The sequence below is a fragment of the Balaenoptera acutorostrata genome, chromosome 15 (assembly GCF_949987535.1).
Source record: "Balaenoptera acutorostrata chromosome 15, mBalAcu1.1, whole genome shotgun sequence".
NCBI classification, from domain to species: Eukaryota; Metazoa; Chordata; class Mammalia; order Artiodactyla; family Balaenopteridae; genus Balaenoptera; species Balaenoptera acutorostrata.
In genome coordinates, this window is record NC_080078.1 from 5,870,624 (window position 1) to 5,897,119 (window position 26,496).

At 45.8% G+C, this 26,496-nt stretch overlaps 1 protein-coding gene across 14 annotated transcripts in view; it reads left to right on the forward strand.

Moving 5' to 3' along the window:
• Nucleotides 1-26,496, forward strand: part of TRRAP (transformation/transcription domain associated protein) — a 111,220-nt gene that overhangs the window by 35,870 nt on the left and 48,854 nt on the right. For 8 of the 14 annotated variants that reach the window (XM_057530277.1, XM_057530287.1, XM_057530285.1 and 5 more), the window contains 23 exons: nucleotides 1,495-1,694; nucleotides 3,019-3,236; nucleotides 3,354-3,551; nucleotides 4,106-4,366; nucleotides 4,883-5,044; nucleotides 7,198-7,294; nucleotides 9,050-9,171; nucleotides 9,497-9,667; nucleotides 12,987-13,055; nucleotides 15,474-15,527; nucleotides 15,657-15,677; nucleotides 17,341-17,460; nucleotides 17,699-17,818; nucleotides 18,205-18,369; nucleotides 18,466-18,647; nucleotides 18,858-19,056; nucleotides 19,489-19,617; nucleotides 21,367-21,633; nucleotides 22,817-23,023; nucleotides 24,066-24,224; nucleotides 24,320-24,454; nucleotides 24,810-24,920; nucleotides 25,815-25,961. In XM_057530277.1, the coding sequence (XP_057386260.1) occupies nucleotides 1,495-1,694; nucleotides 3,019-3,236; nucleotides 3,354-3,551; nucleotides 4,106-4,366; nucleotides 4,883-5,044; nucleotides 7,198-7,294; nucleotides 9,050-9,171; nucleotides 9,497-9,667; nucleotides 12,987-13,055; nucleotides 15,474-15,527; nucleotides 15,657-15,677; nucleotides 17,341-17,460; nucleotides 17,699-17,818; nucleotides 18,205-18,369; nucleotides 18,466-18,647; nucleotides 18,858-19,056; nucleotides 19,489-19,617; nucleotides 21,367-21,633; nucleotides 22,817-23,023; nucleotides 24,066-24,224; nucleotides 24,320-24,454; nucleotides 24,810-24,920; nucleotides 25,815-25,961 (3,514 nt within the window). The remainder of the gene's footprint in view (nucleotides 1-1,494; nucleotides 1,695-3,018; nucleotides 3,237-3,353; nucleotides 3,552-4,105; nucleotides 4,367-4,882; nucleotides 5,045-7,197; nucleotides 7,295-9,049; nucleotides 9,172-9,496; nucleotides 9,668-12,986; nucleotides 13,056-15,473; nucleotides 15,528-15,656; nucleotides 15,678-17,340; nucleotides 17,461-17,698; nucleotides 17,819-18,204; nucleotides 18,370-18,465; nucleotides 18,648-18,857; nucleotides 19,057-19,488; nucleotides 19,618-21,366; nucleotides 21,634-22,816; nucleotides 23,024-24,065; nucleotides 24,225-24,319; nucleotides 24,455-24,809; nucleotides 24,921-25,814; nucleotides 25,962-26,496) is intronic. The other 6 variants (XM_057530288.1, XM_057530291.1, XM_057530290.1 and 3 more) reach the window with 3 other exon arrangements.

A 26,496-nucleotide genomic window follows, 5' to 3' on the forward strand; every position in this document is an offset into this window, starting at 1 on the left:
GTTTTATGCTTTTTATATTGTTTGTAAGAAATCATTTTCTGCATCCTCATCGTGAAGATACTCTTGTATTATCTTCTAAAAGCTCTGTAGTTCTGTCCTTTGCATTTTGATCTTTATCCTCTAGAATTAACTTTTGTGAATGGAGTGGAGTAGGGGTCCATGTTTACTTTTTGCCCTTTGGATATTCAGGACCCACTTATTTTTAAGACTGTTCGTTCTCCATCTCTGCATTCATAGATTGAGTACCTCCTAGAACCAGGCTGTGTTCAAGGTTTGTGTACAAGACTGCATCCTTGCCTTCAAGGAATTTATATTCTAGTGGGGTAGACGGACAACAGCAGAAAGAAACAAATGCATAGTACTTCAGCTAGTGATAAGTGCTGCTGTGCATCGCAGGCTAAGGAGTGCGCTGGGCAGGAGGGAGAGTGGGGTGGGATGGGGCTGAGTTAGGGCCTCAGGGGAACACCAAGAAGACTTTGGATTTTGCCCTAAGTTTCACAGGAAGTGGATGAAAGGCTGTGACTTACTCTGGCTGACTGCAGGTTTTCTTGGCTTAAGCCAGAAGAACATGTACTGGGGTGTCAGGAGCAGTGTGGAAGAGCAGGCCAGGGGGATGGTGGGACTCAGATGTCTGATTGCGTTAGTTGGACCCAGTGGCCTTTTAAAGAGCATGATTACAACCTGGAAAAGAGCTAAGGAGACGTTCAGGTGTGGGGTGGGGAGTGTGACCACCACTCTTCCCTCTGTTTGAAGATGCTGCACGTGGAAATGAAGGGCCTGTGTATTTTATTAGTTTTGGGGGCAGAACCAGAGAGTGAGTGGGCAAATATTAGAGGCAGACTCTGGTCACAGAAAGAAATTTCTGTTATCTGGACCTGTTCCTGGTTGGATGAAACTAACAATTTTAAAAATATTGACGACCGTTTCTTATCCTTGTGTTTGACGTGTGCTTCCCTGACTCTGCTTTCTTGGGTTTTAGTTAATCTCATAAAATTGGCAGTAAACCCTTTATCCATTTAGACCCATAGCCCCATTTGATTCTGTACCTCGTGGTGTGATTTTTCAACGTATAACAGGTTTATAGTTGCCTTTAAGTAATAGCTTTTTTCATCTCTCTTTGATCGTTGATACTTCTTACAATTTGGCTTATTTAATTATAAAAGATTAATATCAAACATTAAATTTCTTAAAATAGAAAATAATTGCAAAAATATTGAATGTGCTGTCCTTTTGTAATTTACCTCTGATTCATTACCTGTGCTCATATTAGGTAGAACATATTTGGTGTCTCTTGAACCATTGGCTATAAACATTCATCATGAAATTCATCATGTTTGATTCCAAAGTGTTGCTGAAATTAAAGCAGAGAAATTAACTCACTCAGGCCTATCTGCACAAGAGGAAGGTGGGCAGGTTGAAAATAAGTAAGTTGTAGTGGAATCATTGGCTCAGGACTTGAGTGTCGTGATGATGGATTTAATTGTTGTCTTGCAGCTTTACAGAGAAGACCATACCCAATGTCATCATATCACATCGCTACAAAGCTCAAGACACTCCAGCTCGGAAGACGTTTGAGCAGGCTCTGACCGGGGCATTCATGTCCGCTGTCATTAAAGACCTCCGGCCCAGTGCCCTGCCCTTTGTAGCCAGCTTGATTCGCCACTACACGATGGTGGCAGTTGCCCAGCAGTGCGGTGAGTGGGACAGAGAAGTGGTGGGTTGAGGCCTTCGGGGAGCTTCAAAAACTCGGTCAGACGCTGTGTTTCAGAGAAGCTGAGTCTGGCTGATTGGTTTTTGGCTTTTGTTTCATAGTTTTCTACTTCATAGTTTTCCATTGACAGAGATAGTTGGTATGTCAGCAGTGGGTGCTGAATTCACTTGAAAATTGTCACCAAGTTTTACCTATAAAATACACCGAGTTTAACGTTTTGGCCCTTTGTTTTTCATCCTGGGGGCTGAGTACTTTTGGCCCCTCTGTGTGTAGAACAGGGACAGTTCGTGGTCACAGCCCTGGCTGGTCTCCTGTCCTTGGTGGTGTTTCCGAGGCTCACCCTCCGCTCTGCTCCGTCTCCCGCTGGCCGCCCATCAGCCAGCTGCTCCGTCTGCAGGCTGTGCTTCCCCTGCTCCTGGGCTCGTCCTGCCTGTGCGCCCCTCGCCTCTGCTCCGGGGTTCTCAGGCTCTGGGTGGTGAAGGACCCATTTCGTTTGTCTCTGTGTTTCTAACCCACTGCAGGCTGGTGATTTTGGAAAAGACAGTAAAAATTTCACCACACCGCCAATTGCTAAGTTTCTGAACACTTAATCTCACCTTAATCTCAGTGCTGGTCAGTGGGCACGCACACTTGAGTAGCACTTTGGGTCCTCAGAGCCCCTCACCCTCGATCAACAAGTGGTTTTCTCCAGACACTGCAGAACACAGAACTTCCCCTCCTTTTTTTTTTTAACTCTTCCTGCCTGGACAGTCAGTTCTGTACAGTTTAACACTTAGGTTGTTTCTCAGTGTTTCCAGCAGACCTGTACGCTTCTCAGTAACTCCCATCTTGCCTCATGCTGGGTGCCTGCCAGGTATGAATTAATAGTTGCTGGCAGACTGTTCTCTGTGTGTGGGTTAGGTTTTGTAGGTGGATGTTGTTGCTTTTTACTGTTACTTGGATGTCAAGAGCATAACCCATGGTCATTCCCATATTGTACCTCTTGGCCTCGCTAATGATTTTTTTAAAGAAGATACCTGATTGTGGTTCTCATTTTAAACTAATACATCTTTGAATTGGGATTGAGAAAGTGTGAAAATATCACTGTGTAATGGAAAACATTCAGAAAAATAGCCTTAGTGCCGGTCAGATCACTTAGTTTATAAATAACTGCAGTTTACCAGCAGTTGGTCTGGAGTGCCAGGGTTGGGCTTTTATTAAATTCCTAACCTCAAGGAAAAACACGAGGTAGTTTTGCAGTTTGAGGGACGAGAATGTTTGTGGAGCTAAACCCGACTTTCCCTCGTGCCCTCTGCTTCTCCTTTCAGGTCCCTTCTTGCTCCCCTGCTACCAGGTGGGCAGCCAGCCCAGCACCGCCATGTTTCACAGTGAAGAGAACGGGTCGAAAGGAATGGACCCCTTGGTCCTCATTGATGCGATAGCTATTTGTATGGCGTATGAAGAAAAGGAACTTTGCAAGATCGGGGAGGTAGCCCTCGCTGTGATATTTGATGTTGCAAGTATCATCCTGGGCTCAAAGGAGAGGGTAAGGAAGGATTGAGGTCTGTGTGGGCATGTTTGTGCTTGAGGGTAGTCGTTCTAGAAATCACTCATAGTTTAAGAACTGAGTAACACCGTACGGGTTGTGTGCGTTTTTCTCCAGGCGTGCCAGCTGCCCCTCTTCTCTTATATCGTGGAACGCTTGTGCGCGTGCTGCTACGAGCAGGCCTGGTACGCAAAGCTGGGGGGTGTGGTGTCCATTAAGTTCCTCATGGAGCGGCTGCCTCTCACTTGGGTTCTGCAGAACCAGCAAACCTTCCTCAAAGCTCTTCTCTTTGTCATGATGGACTTGACTGGAGAGGTAGGTGATGGGTGACCCCAAACCTAACCATCCTGGTTCAAGATGTTGGTTTGCCTGGAGCACAGTTGGTTTCAGACAGTTCCGCAAATATGCTCTCCTAGAAGCTTAGAAAACATCACAGCATCTTCAGTGAAAGGACAGATCAGAGCCCTCAGGTTCTCTTTCTCTGAGGATCTAAATACTTGTCTGTCTTGATGAACAGCCCCTGGCCAGAAGTTTCTATAGGAGTCGCGTTCTTTATGAACCTCTGTGCAGATATAACACAAACAAATAGAAGATGGTGGGCATTGCCTGCTTAAATCCATTCGGTAAACACAAGGATCAAGTCTAGATCCGCATTTTCTTTTCTGAATGGCAGACAGAAATTACCTATGAGCAGGAGAGTTAGCTACTGGAATACCTTGCAGACGTTAATGAAGCAGCCTTGACACGTTAGCTGGCGTGAGGGGCGTGCGCCCCCGGTGACGGCGTGTGTTGGGGGGAGTGTGTGCAGGAGACGTGGGTGCTGTGGGCAGCGTCGTCCCCTTTCGTGCTAAGGAGCCCCTGGCCTGCAGGTTTCCAATGGGGCAGTCGCCATGGCCAAGACCACCCTGGAGCAGCTTCTGATGAGGTGTGCGATGCCCCTGAAGGACGAGGAGAGGGCTGAGGAGATCATGGCGGCCCAGGAGAAGTCCTTCCACCACGTGACCCATGACCTGGTTCGGGAAGTCACGTCTCCTAACTCAACTGTGAGGAAGCAGGCTATGCACTCCCTGCAGGTGCTGGCCCAGGTCACCGGGAAAAGCGTGACCGTGATAATGGAACCCCATAAGGAGGTGAGATGTCTGTCACCAGACTAGGGTTATTGGAACAAAACCTTTGAAGACTTCTTTTTTCCTTCAAGTTTGACTTGTAGATGATATGGAATTTGTAATTTTGTGTCCAGTAAACAGAGTGCTATTACATATGCTCTTTCTGATCTCAGATACGCAAACAGCAACATGCTTATGTTAACGTCTGTATCAGTAGTTGTGAGTGTCAAGGGAGTAGAGTACTGGTTTCCTGGGCCTGTAGAGCACAGCCTGATGGTGCTGTTCTTGTTTTGGTGGTGGTGGTTGTGAGAGAGGTTACTCTGGACCTGTAGGAATTAAACGTATCTGACGTGCATCTTTCCATGACCCAGTGTCAGCGTATGAAATGGAGCTTCCCTTTCCTAACTAAAGGATGTCTGTGATAACTTTTGATCTCAGTTATGGTTTTCAAACTGTTAATTGGCTTAGAACATTGTGATGAGAGGTGTTTGCTTTCTGAGGGGCGGCTGGTCAGTGATGCTTCCTCCCTGCCTCTCCCAGGTTCTCCAGGATATGGTCCCACCTAAGAAGCATTTGCTCCGACACCAGCCTGCCAATGCGCAGATTGGCCTGATGGAGGGGAACACGTTCTGTACCACGTTGCAGCCCAGGCTCTTCACAATGGACCTTAACGTGGTGGAGCATAAGGTGTTCTACACAGAGGTAGGGGGGTGGTGGTGCGGCGTGGTGTGGATGGTGATGGCGTGTGTCTGGTAACCTGTCTTTGTGCACGAAGACTGGTCAGGCAGCACTCAGAAGGCACGGGCGGTGACCATGGTAACCGGCCATCGCCTGGCTCAGCCCCCGGCACAGGTATGTTACGTCCGGGATTGGCGAGGAGGTAGGCATGGTGACTGGAGATGTCCGGTAGAATGTGGGGGGTTTCTGAGTCCTTCGAGCTCTCTTAGCCCTCCACAGGGAGCCTTGCTCTTCAGGACCTTGAGCTTGTATTCTAGAGATAAGACTGTAGCATCTACCTTAATCACTCTCGTATCAGCAGGTGCCCAGTTTACTGAATTTATCAACCACTTGAATGTGCCGTTTGCAGTTGAGAACTCACTTCACGTGAATGCCCTTACCTAGTTCTGGCAGCACCCCATGAAGTACAGGTACTGATGATTCTCATTTTGAAGATGCAGAATCTGAGCCTTAGGGTTTGTTAGACACCTAAAACTACAGAGCAGGTGAGCTGGAGAGCTTAGGGTGGAACCACCACAGTTGTTTTAGAGCCTGGTTTCTAATCACTCCGCTGTCCTGCTGGGCTCTTGTTTAGTGGACTTGACTTGCCCCTTGACCCAAGATAACAGGCAGTGGTGGATGGCACTTTATAAGTGTTTGTCACCGTAAATATTACAGTGTGGGATGAAATTAGACAATGATAAATAGAAATTAAACTATAAATACAGTCAAATTATAAGCATTAATTCTTAGACTCCATAATGGGCTGTTGATTATCAGTCCTAATCTGAAATTTTTATGAGACATGAATTATACTTCTGGAGGCATCGTCAGAGTAAACTGAGGCAAAAGTCATAAGCAAATTCTTCCTTATCCACGCTAAGTCTGAATTTTCCAATTATGAAAAATTTACCTATTGATTCTTTAAGTCCTATGTTTTTGCTTGGACATAAGGTCATTGATCATGTGTTCTAGCTGAGATCATTTATACCTTGTTATATCCCTTGTATAACATCACTCATAAGATTTGATGGAGGGTCCAGGAGAGCCCCTGGAGAATGGGAGGGGAACTTGCCTTTGGGGGCTTCAGAGGCAGATGTGTTGTAACCTATGTGGAAAATTCCTCATGGAGCTGGAGACCAGAAACTGGTAGTGAGTGTTTAAATTTCAGGAAACTAAACTGGTTTTGAAAGTGTTTATCAGGATACCAGCTGCATAAAAACATGTGAGGATCTTTCGGAAAATAGAAACTCCTGAGTCCTCTTCCCGAAGATTTAGGTTCAGTAGATTTGGGGTCAGACCTGGGAATCTACTGCCTAAAAACGTCCCAGGTGGTTCTGGTGTGGCCACGTTTGGACGTCTGGCTTTCTAACTTAGTTTCACTCTCTCTAGATATAGACAGAGGGTTCTGTATATGTGTGTGTATACAAATATGTTGTATATGAGGAGAGCGTTACTGAAGGTTTCCTCTTGGGGGTGGAGTAGGGTGGGTGGTTGAAATGCTTTTCTCTATATGTCCTCCTCTACTGTTTTAAATCTTTTACTAGGTAGGAATCTTTAAGGGAAAAAATGGTACCGTTTTCCAGGATGTCAATAGAAGGGGAAAGAAGTAATAGAACACCATATATAACATTTTAGATATTAGATATATAAATGTGTACTGGTCTGATAAAGTGTCTGGAAGGCTAGCCACTGGAGTATCTGCGTTACAGTATTTCCAGTGAAGTACTTCCTGCTTATGCTTCTCTGTACTTGAAAAGAAAGAAAAAAAAAAGGATTACTGCTCCAGCTCTTGAATTATAACATGTATGTTTCTTGGGCACTGGCCCAAGGCATTGGGAAGCAGCTCTGAACAAGGAGGAGTTGTACCCGCCATCTTGGAATTTGCGTTTAGATAAAGTGATTCTCTGCGTAAAGAAAAAACATGGTATCAGAGTGGGTCAGAAAGTGTCACAGGGGTTGATTGAGTTTTACTTTAGAATAAGGAAGCTCAAGCACATTTCGATACTTAAATGCTTTGGGATTTGGGTTTAGTTTGTTAATCATGTTGTATGTGGCAGATCGCTGTGTTCTGTTACTTGCAAGGTTATTGTGTCTTCACAGTGAGAGCAGGCTAAATTAAGTTCTATCTTTTGCAGCTCTTGAATTTGTGCGAGGCTGAAGATTCAGCTTTAACAAAACTGCCCTGCTATAAAAGCCTTCCGTCACTCGTACCTTTACGAATTGCAGCCTTAAGTAAGTTCATGTAAATCTGAGACAAGTTACGGGATACAAAAGTGAAGGGAGACAGTGGCGTTTTTTTGTTGTCTAATTTTTCTGACTTCTTGTGGTCTTTTTAAGGTGGAATAAAAAAAAATTATGTTTGTATATTTATCAAACTACATAGTGAGATGTCAATGGATTATATAGATTGCTAGGATTTAAATAATTCTTTTTACTCTAATAAACTGGATTTCACTCTATAGTAAACTCTTTTTGTTGTTGTTGTTGTTGTTGTTATGTGTATTTTTTTTTAATTGAAAGTTACTGCTTTTTCTTTTTTTTTTTTTAATTTATTTTATTATTTTTGGCTGTGTTGGGTCTTCGTTTCTGTGCGAGGGCTTTCTCTAGTTGCGGCGAGCGGGGGCCACTCTTCATCGCGTTGCGCGGGCCTCTCACTATCGCGGCCTCTCTTATTGCGGAGCATAGGCTCCAGACGCGCAGGCTCAGTAGCTGTGGCTCATGGGCCCAGTTGCTCTGCGGCATGTGGGATCTTCCCAGACCAGGGCTCGAACCCGTGTCCCCTGCATTGGCAGGCAGATTCTCAACCACTGTGCCACCAGGGAAGCCCTATAGTAAACTCTTTATAGCTGTCTTATGGGAACTATATATAACTCTAAAGTATGTATCTCTCTAATATTCTGGTTTAAGAGAGTTGTCATACCATTCCTATCTTGCCATTTTCATCTGAATCGGAGTATTTAGACCTTTTCAAACTTTTTTTTTTTTTTTTTCAAACTTTTTAATGATTCAGAAGCATTTGAGACTCCTGCTGTCTCTAGGCTTTCATTAAGAATGTGTTATCATTGTTTAGCACAGGAATTGTACATAGCTTAGGAACATATACTAGATCAGTACTCATCCTCATGCTTAGAAACAGTCATTTCCCCCTTTTTTGATAAATACCCAATACAGGTTGCTTAGTTGACTTTGTCTCTTGTTGACTTTTATACACTTAATAAAATATTACCAGAATCCTCCTTGAATTAGAGGTAGAGGAGCTGAGAGGCAGACCATAATACTTGAGCTTGAGGATGGGGCTCAAGACACAGCTAGCCAGAGCTGTGGTGGGTGGGGCGTTGGGAGCTTCTCACGCTTCCTGGTGGGTGCCTCTCAGGCGTTCCTGTCAGCGGGCATGGGCATTGCTCTTGCTACAATGTTACCCCTTAACTAACCTTTAACATAGAGGCTGGAGGCATGTGGTGTTGCCTAAGGATATTTGCATTTTCAAAGCCTTTAACCCCCCAAGTTGGGAGGAGACCATCTGATTAGACTTGGATAGTGGAGAGACAGCTGGGCTGTGTGTGTCTGCTTCCTTCATCACCAGAATCTGAGGCTCTATCCTGGGCTAATTCAGCATGCATCCGCCCACAGGTCAGCCGTGCTCTCACCTGTGAGGATGTCTTGGGGGCATGGGTGCATTGGGGACCCCCTTCAGCCCTTGTTTTCCCATTGTTTCTCTCCTTCAGCCCTTGTTCATCTTATCTGGGCAGTAAGATTTATCATGGACTTTCTGGCAGGCTGTTGCCTTCTTAGATAATAGTGTTCATACTTAGATAATAGTGAGCCTGTGATTAGAAGGCAGTGCATTCTTTTGTCTTTCAAGAGGCCAGATACTAGGAAAGAAGTTTAGTGACTCATATATTTGTTGGTTGGTAAGAGCCTTTAGACTAGGAAATTGTACGTTTTTCAGGCTAATGATGAAAATTATATTGATTTCTCTCCCTAAAGATGCGCTTGCTGCCTGCAATTACCTTCCTCAGTCCAGAGAGAAGATCATCGCTGCCCTCTTCAAAGCCCTTAATTCAACCAACAGTGAGCTCCAGGAGGCCGGGGAAGCCTGTATGAGAAAGGTGAGCGAGGGCTGGGCGGGTGTGAGTTCTGCATTGAGTTCTTCCTGTTGACCTTGTCTGTATCCTGGGAGTCGGCCTGTGGTTAATAACATACCGGATTGGAATAGTGTCTCTATCTGTTTCATAGTCATCCTGAGCCCTTTAAAAAGTAAACAGTAATGACTAGTCTTCCTCATTTCATCATAAACTTCTGGAATGTATATGGTTTAATACTCCATTTTCCCAAGCAAAGCAAAAACTTGCTGCTAGAGTTGAATATGAGTTCCATTCTGTTGTGAAGTATACTCTGATATCTGTTTTCCTTTGTAACCTTTTTTTAAAATAGTTTTTAGAAGGTGCTACCATAGAAGTAGATCAAATCCATACTCATATGAGACCTTTGCTGATGATGCTGGGGGACTATCGGAGCTTGACACTGAACGTCGTGAATCGTCTGACCTCGGTGACCAGGCTCTTCCCAAACTCCTTCAATGATAAATTTTGTGATCAGATGATGGTAAGCCAAATCCATACAAATTCTATGATAAACCTGAAAAATTAAATTATTTTTTTAAAATGAGTAACGCATTTACATGGTTTAAAACTCAGAAGGTGTAAAAGGGTGTCTGTGAAAAGCCTCCCTCCCACCCCCGTCCTCCAGCCACCCAGTTCCTCTTCCTGGGGACCACCAGTGTTAAGTTTCCTGTGTGTCCTTCTAGAGGTGTTTCCCATTTGTAGTGGGACATATGTCTATTAGTTCCCACAAAGGGAAGTGTAATATATACATACATCTTACTTTTTCCATTTACCATCCCATCATTTCATATCAGTACATAAAGCGTTTCTTCATTCTGTCTTACGGCTACATGACATTTCATGATGGGGACATGCCAGAATGTACTGAATCATTCCCCACTTGGTGAACATCTAGCTTTTTCCCAGTCTTTGGCCTTTATAGACAGTGATGCGGTGAAAAACTTGTAAGAGCATTAGAAGTCCTTTGAGTTTTTACAGTTATCAAGGAAATAATTATGCAAAGAAAAGATCTGACAGTGTTTAAACATGAGGTGTAAACAGATGAAAGAGGGTTTCAAGTATTAGCTTTATTTTGCATTCTGTAAATAAACATTTGTAAATAATTTATTAACTTAATTTCATGCTACGTTACTGCAAACATGCATGTGTTTTTTATGCAGCTTTTTAACCTCACATGCTGGTTTCTTCGTATCTACAGATGCCTAAGAAATGAACAATGGCCCAAATACCTAAGTGGGAATTGATAGTATTATGATTGGTCCTAAAACTTTGAAGTGATGCCCTAATAGTAGAGTGTTATTTTCCAAATTGAAAGGCTCTTTCCCTTTAAGCTTCCATGTGTAATACACATACACACCCATCAATTTATATGCATACAAACATTCATAAGCATGGTTAAAGTAAATGAAATTATATCACTTCCCAGTCAGAGCACATCAAATACACACATTATCTTACCTCATCTTATGACTATTGGTTCTTTCATGTATGAGATCTGTGCGTGTGTTCTAATCTCCTAGTGTTTTTATGTTTGTCTCCTTTTAAAACTAGTCTCTCTCTACCCTCTGTTGGCTATCATTTCTTGCTGCCTTTGCATGCCTGCCTGAAACAACTTTCTTTTTGTGTGTGTTTTTTTTTTATTCACTCCAGTCTAACCCGTTAGATCTGTGAGCTGGGAATTCATTCAGTAAACATTGTTCTCCAGAGTTTTTTAGAACAGAGTAAACAGGGAATTCCCTGGTGGTCCAGTGGTTAGGACTGTGAGCTTTCACTGCTGAGGGCGCAGATTCAATCCCTGGTTGGGGAACTAAGATCCTGCAAGACGTGCAGCACGGCCAAAAAAAAAAAAAAAAAAAGAACAGAACTGTCTCACATCTGTAGTTTCTGACTAAGGCCAAGAGTCTTTTTCCCTAAAATAAAGTACATGGGTTTTGTGTTTCTGGTTTGTTGAGGGGATTTTTTTTTTTCCTTCTCTGACATTCTAGCCACCTTCTGAGTGGTTGAATGCCTCTGAAAGCAGGGAGTGCTGATGTACTTGGATACAGAATAACTGAGGCTTCTGTTTGTCCAGCCATCTCGCCCAGGTCCAGCCAGGTCCCGTGCTGTGGTGCTTCTGCGCTTGTGGTGCGGGCCTTGCGCATGGACCCTGTGGTCTGCCACGTTCGTCCTTACCGAGCCATGTCCTTCAGAACTGTGCTCAGTCTTCAGCCTCTGTTTTCCCTCATTTGATACACTTCTGGGGTGAACAGCTCAAGCCTTCAGCATAAGTTTAAGAGATAGGACACCTTACTGTCTAGGGTGGGCATTCGTAAAGACACCCCTGAACATTTTCCTTTCTTATAATTTCAACTGCTTGACATTTGATCTTGAAGTTTCTTATATGGTTAGTTGTTTTGGAAATCTCCTTATTGAACTAAAAGTGAACTTTGTATACCAGTCAGTGTTATTTTTTTCCTTTGGGAAATCTGAAAGCAGCTGGTCATTTTCTGTACCTTTAATTTTGTTATTCTCATATCTTTGGTATAAATAGCTATTCTAGTAAGATAGAGGTTTTTTGAATATATATTCTGATGGTATCCTTCAAGGAATTTTACTGGTAAAATCTTGTGAGTGTATTTAGTTTCTTTGAAGAAATATATATTATTTTAATGTTTCTCAATGTGTGTTCCTTGGAACACTGGCTTTAGAAGATGTAGGGTTTCTGTGAAAAACAGTAAGTGACTAAGTAAGTTTGGGACGCACCACTTACTGTGTTCCCCTCTTGAAGCTTTACAAGGTCTGTGGACACTGAAGGCTCAGAGAAAAGTGTTTGGATGTATTGAAACCATCTGTCCCCAAGCCTGTTTGTGACTGAGGAGTCCTTTTTAAAGGAGCTTGTTAACTTCCTGCAGGGCAGTGTTTTGAAGAACAGGTTTGGACAGTGTAGGATCACGAAGCTGTTGTTTGGATGCCCCTGTGGGGTTTAGCTTGGGCTCTGAGCGCGTGCCGCTGGGTTTTGCTGGACCCCGTTGAGGGCGGGAGCCCGGCTGCCACAGGCTGGGTTGGCCCGAGTTGTTGTGGCCCGGGGATCGCTCCTCTGCTCCTGCAGCAGCACAGTCTTTCCACAGAACGAGCGCCCTCATTCCGCACGGAAGGGAATTGCCCGCATGCGCTGTGGGATCCATGCTCATCTCACCAGCCCCTCCCCCGGGGTTCCCCTTGTGCCCACTAATCCTCAGCCGCAGTGGCCACCCTTTCCGTTTCTGGCCTCCCTCCTTTTCTCTGCCTGGAGTGCTCTTCCTTGTGCTTCTGGCCTGTCTGCCTCTGCAGGGCCCTCCCTGCCTCCTCGGCGCTCATCTGTAGCTGGTTCCTGCTCTTCTGTTACACAGCAGGCACCTGTGTTTCACCTTGTTCCCCCGCTGTCACTGGAGCGCCACAGGGACAGGGATGGTGTCTGCTTGTTCACGTCTCTGCCCCGACGGCTAGCTTGGTGCTGGCTCAGGGCAGCTCTCCGGGAACAGCTGCAGCACAGAGTAGCAGGAGTAAAAGTCCTGGTATTGGAATGGCCGGGTTGCAGGACATATTCTGTTGTTGTATCAGGGTAAATTCAGCCTTTCTATTTATAGAACATAAACAAATGCCAGTTACTCTCATCACTAGTTCGATGGCTGCGCTATTTCAGTAATAGAATCACTGCCATTCTCACATTAAATAACATGGAAAGTAATGATTACATATGAGTTTTCACCTAAGAGCTGCATTTTGGAATTGAGATGCTCCTGTTGTCAAGAAAAAATGGCTAAGGATATATTTTTTCACAGCAACATCTGCGAAAGTGGATGGAAGTGGTGGTCCTCACCCACAAAGGGGGCCAGAGGAGCGACGGAAACGTGAGTGACTTGTTTGTTTCTGGGAGGGCAGCCCCACTGTACGCTGCCGTTACCAATGCTAATATCGGAGCGGTGCTTTTAATTAAAATTCTGGTCAGAAATCTAGTTTTATGTGACTATAGTCCATGTAAATTGTTAAACATATTTTGTTAGCATTACATTTTGCTTTTATTTCTCTTAATTGTTGAACATTCCTTTTTATGTTTCTTTAAAATCTCCCTTTTGTTCACTTTAACATGTTTTGTTGAGAATTCTGGGAAGCTTGAAATGTATTTCAGTTTTATTAGTTTTTCTTGAAAGTGAGTAAAGTGTACTTTCTAGACTGTTCTGGCAGCTCTTGTTTGCACAGGCTGCAGTCCTCAGCCGCTGTTTTCCATTGCTTTCCGTCATCATTGCCTCATAAACCAAGTAGAGGTTTTAGGACTTCGTAAAAGCACTAAGGAGAATGTAATAAAGCATCGCATAAATATTGGCATGTATGTTTTCTAGGTCCAAATCCCCCACCCCAGTTGTTTGCTGAAAGTCCAAATGGCCAGTACTTCAAAACACATTTTTTTACGGTTTTGAGGGAAAACCACTTTAGTTAAATCTTTTTAAGTATCCGATGTTGGTCACTAAAGACTTTGTCTCTTAAAAATGAATGGTTCTTGCTGTTTTGAATCTAGTCTTATTTGTATATGTTAATATTCTTTTAAGATATTTTTAAACTTGATGGCTGTCCTCTCAGTGGGATTGTGTTTTCCACATGCTCCTGTTATGCCCAGTGAAATTGTACAGCAGTACCTAATGAGGGGATTCCTTGAGCTCTTAAGAGGCATAATTAATGTGGCTTTTTGTCCTCCTGTGCCTGTTTGTTGGATGCTGTGTTTCATCCCATCTTGTATTTTATTTACTTATTTTGGCTTTATTATGCTTTGTTTTGACCATTCTATGTCAAGGTGTTTTGTTTATGTGAGTCTTGTTTCCTGCTGCTTCTAAACAGCCAACAAGCAAAACTAAAACAGGATCTTAAACTTTTTTTAGGAGTGTTAAACCATCCATGACCTCTTTGAAGGTTCGTTATTTTCATATATATAGGGAAAAAATCAGGAAATCTTCATGGGGGACAGCAGAGTGTATTTTAAAAGCCTAAGCTCCTGGGAGTAGGTGCAAGTGCCTCTGTACTTTTCCTCCCCGTCTCTCATCTGTTAGGTATTTTTGCTCTAAATTTATTATTTGTTTTTACAGTTAGCTGTTAATTCTCTGAAACATATAGCCAGTTCTAGAATAAACATTTAAACCCTAGTGGGTAGATGAATGACTTCCATTAGATCAAAAAGATAAACTTTTACTGCAGCTCATGTGGGATGGGGGGTCAGTTGCATAGGGGGTGGGGCCGTGGGCACTGGGAGGTCCCTGAGCCCCTTCCCGCTGAAGCCTGTCGATCAGCATATGAGCGTGACCCCGTAGAGCCTGGGAACGTCCCACTGCTGAGGGAGGCCGCGGCTCTCAACTCAGGGGCTATGGTGTTTGGGGTCCAAGGCATTGTGGCCACAGCTTCATGACCTCAGCTCAGGGCCAAGCCTCCTTTCTGCCCTTGAGCTCTGATAGTTTTTATGAATGCTCCACAGATTAGGAATGCGTCTTGGAAAGTAGTTTGTTTATTTGGTCAGATCCCCAAATAACACTGCCCAGTTGAGAAACTATAACCGATGACATGTTAAAAGTTGAATAAAAATAAATAAAAGCTCCCCATAACATCGGGTACCCCTAATGATCAGAGTTTTGCATTGTCATCATGTTTAGGAAGGTTTACCTGTTTGGCATTGAACTTACAGGGGAAAACTCATGACCACCTGTTACACTATGTCTGTGTACACACACACACACACACACACACGGACACGGACACGGACACGCACACACACACGCACACCCCTTCTCAGGATAACCTAAGTATCCAGTGAGTAGCATCACGACCTCTGGGTTCTTCTGGCCTCAAACATGCCTAATTGATGGGGATTAAACGCCCTGGTCCTCTTCCAACTCCATCTGGGAAAGAGGTTTTTTTAAATATCAGCACTTCACGCAAAATCTTGAATTATTCACTCTAAACAAAACAGTTTTTCTTTTTAATGTATTTGCATACAACAGGGTCTTACAGTTTCTCCCCCTAGACAAGAATTCCAAAACTCCTTTTTTAAAAATTTGATTTAGGGAAGAATACACTCCACGTGACACCATCAGAAGGGCTGTTTTGACATCTGAAGGGTGGAAGGTGTATTTTTTGCTGTTGAGCATCTGTTATTATGTGCTTTCTGATAATTGTGTCTTTACTGTCTTGTTTACCCCAATAATCCTTACTGTGTATTGAGTATATGGGAAGTTCTGTGTAAATAACATAAATAGAAAAAAGATGATTTTCCTCCCCATCCTCAGGAAAGCATTTCAGAGTGCGGGAGATGTTCCTTGTCTCCATTCTGTCAGTTTGAGGTGAGAACAACCTATTAAAAGTCAGTTTATGACTTGCAATGTGAAGAACAGTTTATATTTTCTTTTCTTTTCTTTTCTTTTTACCTTTCCGTTGCCTTTTTTCATGCTGTAATTTTTGTTTTGGTTCAGCCTGCCGTGGAAGGGGTAGAGGTGAGAATCTCAGTGGAAGTGCAGGCGGGGTTGTTGTTGTGCTTGGTTTTGCTGTGACCTGTGGTTTTGTGCTGGACAGAGTGTGTCGTGCCTTTGAGTGCGGTGAGCCGTCCTGTCTGTCTGTGGCGGAGTTGTATTAGTACCATTGCCGTGAACTGTCCGGGTGCCACGCATGTTTTCTATTAGGACGTCTTTAAGCAAGATTCTAAGTTCTTTGGTTTTCTACGTGCTAGAATTGCAGTATCTCAATATTTCTGATCCAGCCGGGTTTTGCTCTCATAATGTTTGTATGAACTCATGCATCTAACAACCTCTTGAGAGGAAATGCCACAAAGAATACATTAGACCTGCTAGACATTGGGAGGAATTCTATTTCCTCTGACTGACCAGCTGCCTCAAACTGAAACCTCCTTGCTCCCCCTGCACCCAGGCCCCTGTGTATGTCTCTCACGCATACCACACTGTGGTGGTCACGACACTGACTTTGAACAGCCCAGCCCTGAGCTTTCCCTCTTCTGTAAAATGGGGATGGTAATACCTGTCATTCCTGCCTTCCGGTGGTGACGCGAAGGCCAGAAGTGATTTCATGACAGTGCTTTGAAAACGAAAACCCTTAAGATGAAAGTACCATTGTTAGAAGGTTATTCTAATTTCAGGGTAGAACTTAATCTGCCTGAAAACTTGGAAACACTGTAGAAGAGAGCTCTAGAGGAGGCATGGGAGCAACGCTGAGCTATTTTTCTCATTTCTTAACCCGTCGCACCGTTTTGCCTTTTGGCTTAAAGAGACATTTTGAGAAGTATCTCCAGTGCTGCTGGGACGTGGTCCCTCCTGACTGGTGTTTATCATCCCCATTTTACTGGTTTAGAGTCATGGGTATCCTATTACCCGCCACCCAGGATGGGACATCAGGGAGTCTTCCCTTCCCCATGGCCTGAATGGCAGACACAAAACCGTGGGAACTGACACTGTGAACCGGAAGTCGGAATGACACTCAGTAATTGGCCGCTGAGCTGTTAGCACGTTAAAAAATGCAAAATTCTTGGAAACCCACGTTTTGCATATGATTCCGTAAAGCAGTTTGTCAACTTTATTTTCAGGCCTGGTTGGCAAATTTTTAGAACCACAGTCAGTCATTTATTTACATTGATAATTAATTTCCAGGGTAAATACTTCAAGTATTTTCTTTGAGGACTTTGTGCTAAGTTTTGAGGGTAAAAGAAGTCTGTGCCCTCAGAACTTAGTGCATTGGGAAGACCCCGTGATGTCATGGCAACGTGAGGGAATCCTAACGCTCATGGCCACGGGCATGACCCCCTACCCCCGCCCCTGCTGGGCTCACCTCGGCAGCCCGAAAGGTCACTTCCAACACTTGTCAGTGTGCGTGAAAGCAAAGACGGCCCCATCACCGAGGTGCACAGTCAGCTCCCGCTCCCCTCCGCTGACAGATGAAATCTGAAGGCCGAGGGCAGGTAGTTTCCTTAGGCCACAGCTGTAATCTGAGATTGGCGAGTTGTGGCTTCCTATTGATACATGTTAACTCTGCTTCTGTTGGCTAACCTTGCAGATGTAGCTAGCGCCTAGCAGGGTCTGTAGTCATGTTGGTATCTCTTGCTGGCAAAATTAATTGGCCTATTTTATAATTTCTGGTCTTCTTCATTAGGAAATGAAAATTTGTTCGGCAATCATAAACCTTTTTCATCTGATCCCAGCTGCACCTCAAACTCTGGTCAAGCCTTTGTTAGAGGTCGTAATGAAAACAGAACGTGCTATGTTGATCGAGGTAATGGTCACACATGGGCTAATTCTAATTCTTCCTCCATCTGTTGCTTGTAATGTTTTCACTGTCATATTTTAGATGGGTTAATCTAACAGTATAAAGGTATTGGGCGTTAATATTTGCTGACGGTGCGTGCACTCCAGTTACAAGGGGGAGAAGTGCACATTGGAACCGTGTGAGGTCGCTAGACCAGAAAAGCTCAAACCCCCAGAAGGTCTAGTTTTCACCACATGTTTTCTAGGCCGGCAGTCCGTTCAGAGAGCCTCTGATCAAGTTCCTGACCCGCCACCCCTCGCAGACGGTGGAGCTGTTCATGATGGAAGCCACGCTGAACGACCCCCAGTGGAGCAGGATGTTCATGGTGGGAGCCCGGGGCTGGGATCGGGGTCCCTGCCACCATGCTCGACGGTCTGGAATTTATATATCACTGTTCAGTGTCCTGGCTTTATTTTTCTCTAATGTATTTGAGTATTAGAAACATTGTTGTGTATGTGAAAAGCTCAAGTCCAGGAATTCCCCTCTGTAGGATTTTGGTGGTGGTAACGAACGAACGAGCTGCTAGGATTATGAAACTCCAAGTGTGATGATTGTCTGAAAAGCACTTTTTAAAGAGGGTGCTTACAGTGATTTTTTTTTTTTTTTTGCCTGCCTTGAGAGATTTAGGAAGAATCTTAGAGTTCATATCATTTCAACATTTTGTGGGTTTTGATTAGCTTAAAACAGCTGTTTATTTTGCTTTGTTTTCAGAGTTTTTTAAAGCACAAAGATGCCAGACCTCTTCGAGACGTGCTGGCGGCTAACCCCAACCGGTTCATCACGCTGCTGCTGCCCGGCGGCACCCAGACTGCCGTGCGCCCCGGCTCACCCAGTACCAGCACCCTGCGCCTGGACCTGCAGTTCCAGGCCATCAAGGTAGCACGGCTCTCTGTCAGGCACCCGATGTCTTAAACGTTTAGTCGAGACTCAGGGAGAACCCTGTCAGCTTCCTCATTCTCTCTTCTTTGACAGATCATCAGTATTATAGTTAAAAACGATGACTCCTGGCTGGCCAATCAGCACTCTCTGGTGAGCCAGCTGAGACGTGTGTGGGTCAGCGAAACCTTCCAAGAAAGACACCGGAAGGAGAACATGGCTGCCACCAACTGGAAGGAGCCCAAGCTGCTGGCCTACTGTCTGCTGAGTTACTGCAAGTGGGTGCGCCGGGCGCTCTGCGCCACGTGGCCGGCTTCCCCGATAAGCCTCCTCCCTGGGCTCTGCGTAGCTGGCTCACTGCATGTGTGTCATCGCACTTGTTGTAGAGGACGGGCTGTAACTTTGAGCTGCTCAACAGCAAGTCGGACGTCAAACATAGTTATGAAATTTGCCATAATTTAACCTGCCTTCTTATTTTGACCCTTCAGAAGGAATTACGGAGACATAGAATTGCTGTTCCAGCTGCTCCGGGCCTTCACTGGTCGTTTCCTCTGCAACATGACGTTCTTAAAAGAGTATACGGAGGAGGAGATTCCCAAAAATTACAGCATTGCTCAAAAACGTGCCCTGTTTTTTCGCTTTGTGGACTTCAACGACCCCAACTTCGGAGATGAATTGAAAGCCAAGGTGGGTCCCAGTGTTACTGCAGGAAAAGCCACGGCGTTTGAGCTCGTTTTCTAGGGAGCCAAGGGCACTACTCGTGTTCTGCTGTGCCCTTCCTCGTCTGGGCCGTTTATGAGGAAAATTTCATTGTTGGGAAACATAAGGCAGGTCCAGCCGTGAACCAGTGTTGACGAGTAGTTTGTTAGTTCCCTTGTTTCTATAAAACAGCTTGTTTGAGGTGTGAAGAGTGAACCAGGCCAATGTCTCTTTTCCTCAAGTTTTTAGCCTACCTTTACAGTTACCATTGTAATAAAAGACAAGATTATTAGCTGCACCCTTGATTGAAGTCTAACTTGATGGTGCAGCATAACCAAGCTGGTGGTCCTGCCACCTAGTGAAAGAGATAGAGACCATGGCTTTTTTTTCCTTCTCCTTCATTGTAAAATTTTTTTGTAGGTTCTGCAGCATATCTTGAATCCTGCTTTCTTATACAGCTTTGAGAAGGGGGAAGGAGAGCAGCTCTTAGGACCTCCCAATCCAGAAGGCGATAACCCGGAGAGCATCACCAGTGTGTTTATAACCAAGGTGACATCACTAACCATGCATTGGCCTGAAAAGTAACTTGGGAGATGTGACAGGTTCACGGAAATAAGCTTATTTCCCTAAGGCTTTTATTTTTCATGATTGCATTAATTTATAGCAGAACATTATAATTCTTACTAGTGAATTTATTAAGGCAGCCTCCATGTGGAATGAATTATCTTTTCCACATGAATAGATTCCAGTGAGAAACAGAATATATCTCAGTGAAAGATTCAGATGTCACAGTTGTTTTGTAGAAACCTCTGTGGCTGGTCAGTAGAGTTTTCAAGATCTGTTTACATCTTTAGCTTTGCAAAAGGATCTACTAAAAGCCAGTGAGAATATTAGACTGGATCCAGTTGCCACTGTGCCCCTTTGCTGCCAAGTTCATGAACGTCGTTGTGGCACTAGGGTGTCTGAAGTTAGCTTGGGTCTCAGCACTTTTACAATAATAGTGTTTCCAGTTTGCACTAGTGAGGCTTTTGGAATCAAGTGTCTGCTTGAGGAATGCCTGTGCTGTGTTTCCCATGGTGCCTTGGCTCTCCTCTGCCATTAGGCTATTGAACTTCACCGGCAGACGCCGAGTTTGCCTTGAGGTTGTTGGACTGAGTGTTCGTGCACGGTTGGTGGTGGAGCGCTGTGAGCCGTGGGCATTCCCGCCTGTCGCGCGCCACCCGTGAGTCACCGCCCTCGGAGAGGACACAGTGGTTTCCTCACTGCTCCGTCCCGGGGTCCAGGCAGCGGGAGTGCTGTTCACATGGACAGGTTGCTGGGTCTCCCGTAGTCTTTGTCCCTTAAGACGGACCTCCTTCCTGCGGTTTTGACCCCACGCCCACCCTCCTGTGGCAGTGAGAGCTGAGCCCAAGGGATTATCTTTGGTCCACATACTGATATTTGCCTTGTTCTGGGCAGCTGTGGGGAGATGGTGACCCGAACTCGGCCCCTCCCGTGTACTGCCTTCTCTAGGCTGTGTCCTCGGGGCCAGATGCTGCCGACTCGGCACAAGTGAGGAGCTGGGATCTCCAGCGTCAATGGGGATAAATGGTGCGGGGCAGGCTGGCGCCCTGGGGAGGGGCCGCCGTGAGGCAGCACATCCAGGGGAGAGGGGGCCCTGGTGAAAACACCGTTATCGTGGAAGACTTTAGTCTGGCAGGTCCTCTGAGAGACAGAAGGTGGTTAGGGTACTTACTGGATGGTGCAGTCAGTATGCTCGATTCACTAGGGACGTGTAACATGTTCCTCAGAGTGCGCATTTTTTTCTTACGTTCATGAAACACATGTAAAAATCTGTCAGATACTTGATTGCATAGGAAAGCATAACAATTTCTTTAAAAACAAGAGTTTTTGGTAAGTAACATTTTCTGATCATAATACTAAAAAAGGACAAGGTTATTAACGGTTGACCAGAAAAAAATCTCAATTACTTGGAAATTAAGAAACTCAGTCCTGAATCACCTTGCATTGAAGAGCTAGTATTCCTTTTCTACCTCAAGCCCTTTTGCCCACTGTATTCTGACTTCTAAGCCTGCCCCTTTTTTCAACATTAAAATAAATGTGTCGAGTTTGTCATCTGTATGTAATAAAGGAAAGTTGATGTGACGTCATTGAGTCCATCACTGTAAAGCTTAATATTATGTGTGGAGAGAGAGAGAGAGGGAGAGAGTGTGTGTGTGTGTTTCAAGGCCTAGACCTGTCGAGTGGCCCTTCAGGGGCAGCAGAGCAGCAGTGCATCCTGTGCTCGTGCTCTCGCAGGTCCTGGACCCGGAGAAGCAGGCGGACATGCTGGACTCGCTGCGCATCTACCTGCTGCAGTTTGCCACGCTGCTGGTGGAGCACGCACCCCACCACGTCCACGACAACAACAAGAACCGCAACAGCAAGCTGCGCCGCCTCATGACCTTCGCGTGGCCCTGCCTGCTCTCCAAGGCCTGCGTGGACCCCGCCTGCAAGTACAGCGGGCACTTGCTGCTGGCCCACATTATCGCCAAGTTTGCGATACACAAGAAGATAGTCCTGCAGGTACTCGGCGGGCCCCCCCGCCCCGCCCCGTCCACCCGACACCACGCGCACATGCTGCTCCCACGGACGAGCGCAAGCGCAGCCTCCTTCCCTGTTTATTGTCTTGCCCAGTACATTTAAAAATGATCCTCGCTGCCGTCTCTTTGTGACTGTGGAACCTCCACGATGATTCATTCTCACCCTTCCTCCCTGTTCCTGCTCGGCCCGCTCCTTCCTCTGCAGCCTTGCTTTCGAAATAAGACAGTGTCTGCTTTGTCCGCCTCATGCATCTCTACCCGTTGCATGAAAATGTGTTAGTCAAGGGCCCCGGCCCACGCCTTAGCTAAAGACAGACAGTAGGCACTCTTGAACCCTCGTCTCCTAACCCCTCTTCGGGTTGACGACCTGAAGCACTTGTTCCTTGCATTGCTCAGTGGGTTAGGCTTTGACGTCAGGCAGGCTGAGTTCGAGTTTTGTTTCTTCCCCTCATGAGTTCCGTGACTCTGACTGAGTTCGTCACTGTTCTGTGTAAGAGTTAAATGTAATCATGCACTTGAGCACTCAGCCTGTCTGTCCCACTAAGCACCTGGTAAGTGCCGGCTCTCGTCCTGTCCTGTGAGTCACTCTTGATTGTTTCCTCTGACCACTCCCTCTTGGGAACTTTTCTGGACCGGAGACCCCAGGGGCATCTGTGACACCCTGTCATTCTCCCAGGCATGCAGGCTCAGCAAGTTCTGTTGTTTCCAGCCCCCGTCCCGTCCCCTCCGCCCACGGTGCCAGTCGGCTGGTCTGTGTTCCCATGACCTCACTTCCATCAGACCTTCACTTGAACTAATTCAGCACTGTCTCTGAGAGTGGCCCCTTTCACTCCATTTTCTACCCTGGGGCTGGAGTAAAATGATCTGTATCCCTCAACCGACTTCCCAGTGGTTACGCTAGAGGAGCTGGGTCCTGCTCGTCTTTGTATGCTCCACCCTAGTTCAGCATGGGCACATAGTAGGTGCTCAGAAAGTATTAGAGCAAACATATTCATTGACCAAAACTGAATGAAAGAGAAAGTAACTACTGTGGTTTTTCCTAATAAGAGGGCCCTAAGGAATTTCTTTAAATTGTTTTGCAGAAATATCATGCCTTAGTTCTAAGTGATTGTTTTCATCTTGTTTTTTAAAACCTTCATTCTGTCAGTATTTCTGTCCTGTCTTAGGTTTTTCACAGTCTTCTCAAGGCCCATGCAATGGAAGCCCGAGCAATTGTCAGGCAGGCAATGGCTATTTTGACTCCGGCGGTGCCTGCCCGAATGGAGGACGGGCACCAGATGCTGACCCACTGGACGAGGAAGATCATCGTGGAGGAGGGGCACACTGTCCCCCAGCTGGTTCATATTTTGCACTTGATAGTGCAGCACTTCAAGGTGTGTAGGAAGTACTGTCGATTGATGTCGATTGCTTCAGAGCAAATACCCTGTCAGGCATTTGCTTTGAAGTTTCGCCTGTCTTCCGTTTTCTGCAATAATAAGGTGGTCATGCATCTTTCAGTAAAGGTAGTTCTGATCCATTGGTTAGTATGGGTATGTGTATGGCCTTATCAACATGGAAATCACTGTAGTTTACAGAATGTGGCCCTGGTATAAGCTTTTTGCTAAGATGGCATTTTTCTTGTAAGTACAGTTGACCTTTGAACAACAAGGGTTTGAACTGTGTGGGTCTACTTACATGCAGATATTTTTCAATAAACACGTACTACAGTATTACATGCTCTGCGCTTGGTTGAATCCGTAGATGCGGGACTACGGATAGAGAGGGCCGACTGTGAAGTTTATACTTGCGTTTGTGACTCTGTCAGGGGTGGGCACCACTGACCCCTGTGGTGTTCAAGGGTCAGCTGTACTCAGTCGTCCACGAATACAGATGAGTTGTTACTCTAAGGTGGGAGGTAGTTGTCATTAACTCTAGATTTTGGTAACTTGGCTTGAAGGGGTCGCTAGCACCACCTTCTCTATAACCAGATCGCCCCCTTTGTTGGATTTATTTATATGTAGATATTTCTTGTAGATGGTTGGGTAGAGGAGAAAGGATTGAGTTAAAAGCTAATTCTTTTACAGCCAGCTCTTTTAGAGTTGGGAATTTGCCTCTTGGCATGGCTAATTTGTATGACATCAAGTCTGAAGTTTAACACACGTGACTAGACTTGCCTACCTAAAGGTAATTCAGTGTTCAGCATATTTAAAGATGGTCCTAAAAGGCTGAAACACGCTCTTATATTGGCACTCAGTGGGGTGGGGGGGGAGTGATAAACACACATACAAAAGGTGATGAGAATTTCTTTGCTACAGCTACGGTTCAGAATTCTTGGGCAGGAGGTTGGGTTGTGTGTGTCGGGGCCGAGGCGGGTTACGTGGGCATGCGTGCGGGCGGCACGCGGTGTCCCTGGCGTGACCCGGCCCGCGCCCGCAGGTGTACTACCCGGTGCGGCACCACCTGGTGCAGCACATGGTCAGCGCCATGCAGAGGCTGGGCTTCACGCCCAGCGTCACCATCGAGCAGAGGCGGCTGGCCGTGGACCTGTCCGAAGTCGTCATCAAGTGGGAGCTGCAGAGGATCAAGGACCAGCAGGTAGGGCGTCAGCCCCTCGAGTCTTCCCTGACTGTTCCTTATGCCTCTCCCTGGAGAACAGTCAGGAAGGTCAAGTGTGTGTGTGTTTCTTTAAGCCGGATGCAGACATGGACCCAAATACAAGTGGAGAAGGAGTCAACTCTGTCTCATCTTCCATTAAAAGAGGGCTGTCAGTGGACTCTGCGCAGGAAGTGAAGCGCTTCAGGACGGCGACGGGAGCCATCAGCGCAGTAAGAGCACGTGCACAGGCTGCGAGCGTCTTCTTTTACGGGTTCATTTGTCCAACAAACTTTGAGTGTGGGCCGAGTGCCCGGCGCCGTGCCCGCAGGACAGCTGGGCAAGGCTGCGCCCACGGCTAGAAACCCCACGATGTCCCACATTGCTGGCTTCCTGGACCTTGGGCCCTTTCAGTCTCACGCACGTGACCCCATACTTTCTCCACAGCTACTTTGCTTGTCTTTCTTCTGCGGAGACCACGCCCGCCGGTGGTGTCCCTGACATCCAGGATGGGGTCTGCCCCGGGGAGGAGGGCCGCGTGCAGTTAGTGGGCTGCGCTGTTGAGAACTCTCTTCCCGCCGTCTCCAGGTGTTTGGGCGGAGCCAGTCTCTGCCGGGTGCGGACTCCCTCCTTGCCAAGCCCATTGACAAGCAGCACACGGACACCGTGGTGAACTTCCTCATCCGCGTGGCCTGTCAGGTGTGGTATCTGTGTGTCTCAGGTTAGGGATCCTTCCGAACAAAGCCTGCTTGATAGGCTCCAGTGAGTTTGATTGTCTGTGATGGTTTAGTCAAAAAGAAATAGACAAACCAGGGTCTGAGAGCTAGTTTTGTCCCTTTCATACCGAATTCCGTTTATTTCGTGACTTGCTAATATCTGAAATCTGCCTGTGTTTTATAATAGGATTTTTAAAAACATTTTTTTTTTCAGCAGTGATGAAGTAATGGTATAGCTTATAATAGCATCTTGGTGTTGGGGAAACATGGCAGTTCAGTGATCTTGGGCAAATCACTTGACTTTCGAGTTATCTATGTCATAAAGGTGTTGGGATGACCCAACCTACATAAGTTATGGACAACATTAGTAATTCAGATGCTTTATAACTTGCATTTATCATTCAAATCAGTAATATATTTTCATGGAGTTGTTGGGAATCAATTCCTGAAACTTTTCATTTTTATATTTCAAAAAACCTTGTAACTGAAATTTCCCTTACAAAGTAGTTTTTATAATTATTAAAAAATAGTATATCTTGCAACACTATTGAGGATCTCCAAGTACTGAAAACAGTCTTCTAAACTCTTCAACCGATCCTTTCCTGTGTGCTGCAGTGTGCTGGGCACGGCCTGGGAGGCCCAGCTAATGGATTAATCACACAAATGAGTGCAGATCACCACTGGCCCACTGTGAGGGAGGAGGGGGTGTCCCCAGGGGGAGCAGAGACAGCTGGGTTGAGGCGAGGTTGAGTCAGACGGGAGAGGAGGTGGCCAGGAGGTGGAGCGCTGGGGTGGGAGGGCGCGGGGCAGCAGCGGGCGAGAGGCCTGTGAACACGTGTGCTGGGAGACTCGGGCTTGAACGTGAGTGAACTTCCAGGTCAACGACAACACCAACACTGCGGGGTCTCCTGGGGAGGTGCTGTCCCGCCGGTGTGTCACTCTCCTGAAGACGGCCTTGCGACCGGACATGTGGTCCAAGTCGGAGCTCAAACTCCAGTGGTTCGACAAGCTGCTAATGAGCGTGGTAGGTGTGAGGGCCCGGGCACGGGCGGGCCACCAACCCCAATCTCCTTGCCCGCGGCTGGTCATGGCCCCTTTCGCCTCCTCCTCTGGCCACTGGCTAATGAGGAGGGAGTGTCTTTCGCTGAAAATGGCTCTAAATCTTCAGCTCTCACCTCCACCCCAGGGAGAGTTGGGAGTTTTGAAAACAGAATACTTCTCTTGCCTTTCACAGATTAATTTCTTAAACCCACCTACCCGCTGGCATGGAATAAACATTTTTAGTTGACTTATGCAGCCACTTTTAAAGTAAAGTTGAATTTTTAAAATAGATTGAATGATGGACATAGCACTGTATAGTCAGGTAATTAGAGATAACCCCAGATGCTAATTATTTGTTGGGTTTTTTGGTTGTTTTTGTTTCTGTAAAAACCACTATTCTGTAATTTTCTGGAGGTTGCAGAAGCTGTTCTCTTGCCTTATCCATTTCATTACCAGGATACAGTTCAGTTTATCTAGTTCTGTGGTGAAATTTGAAAGCTTTTGGTCTCAGGATGATC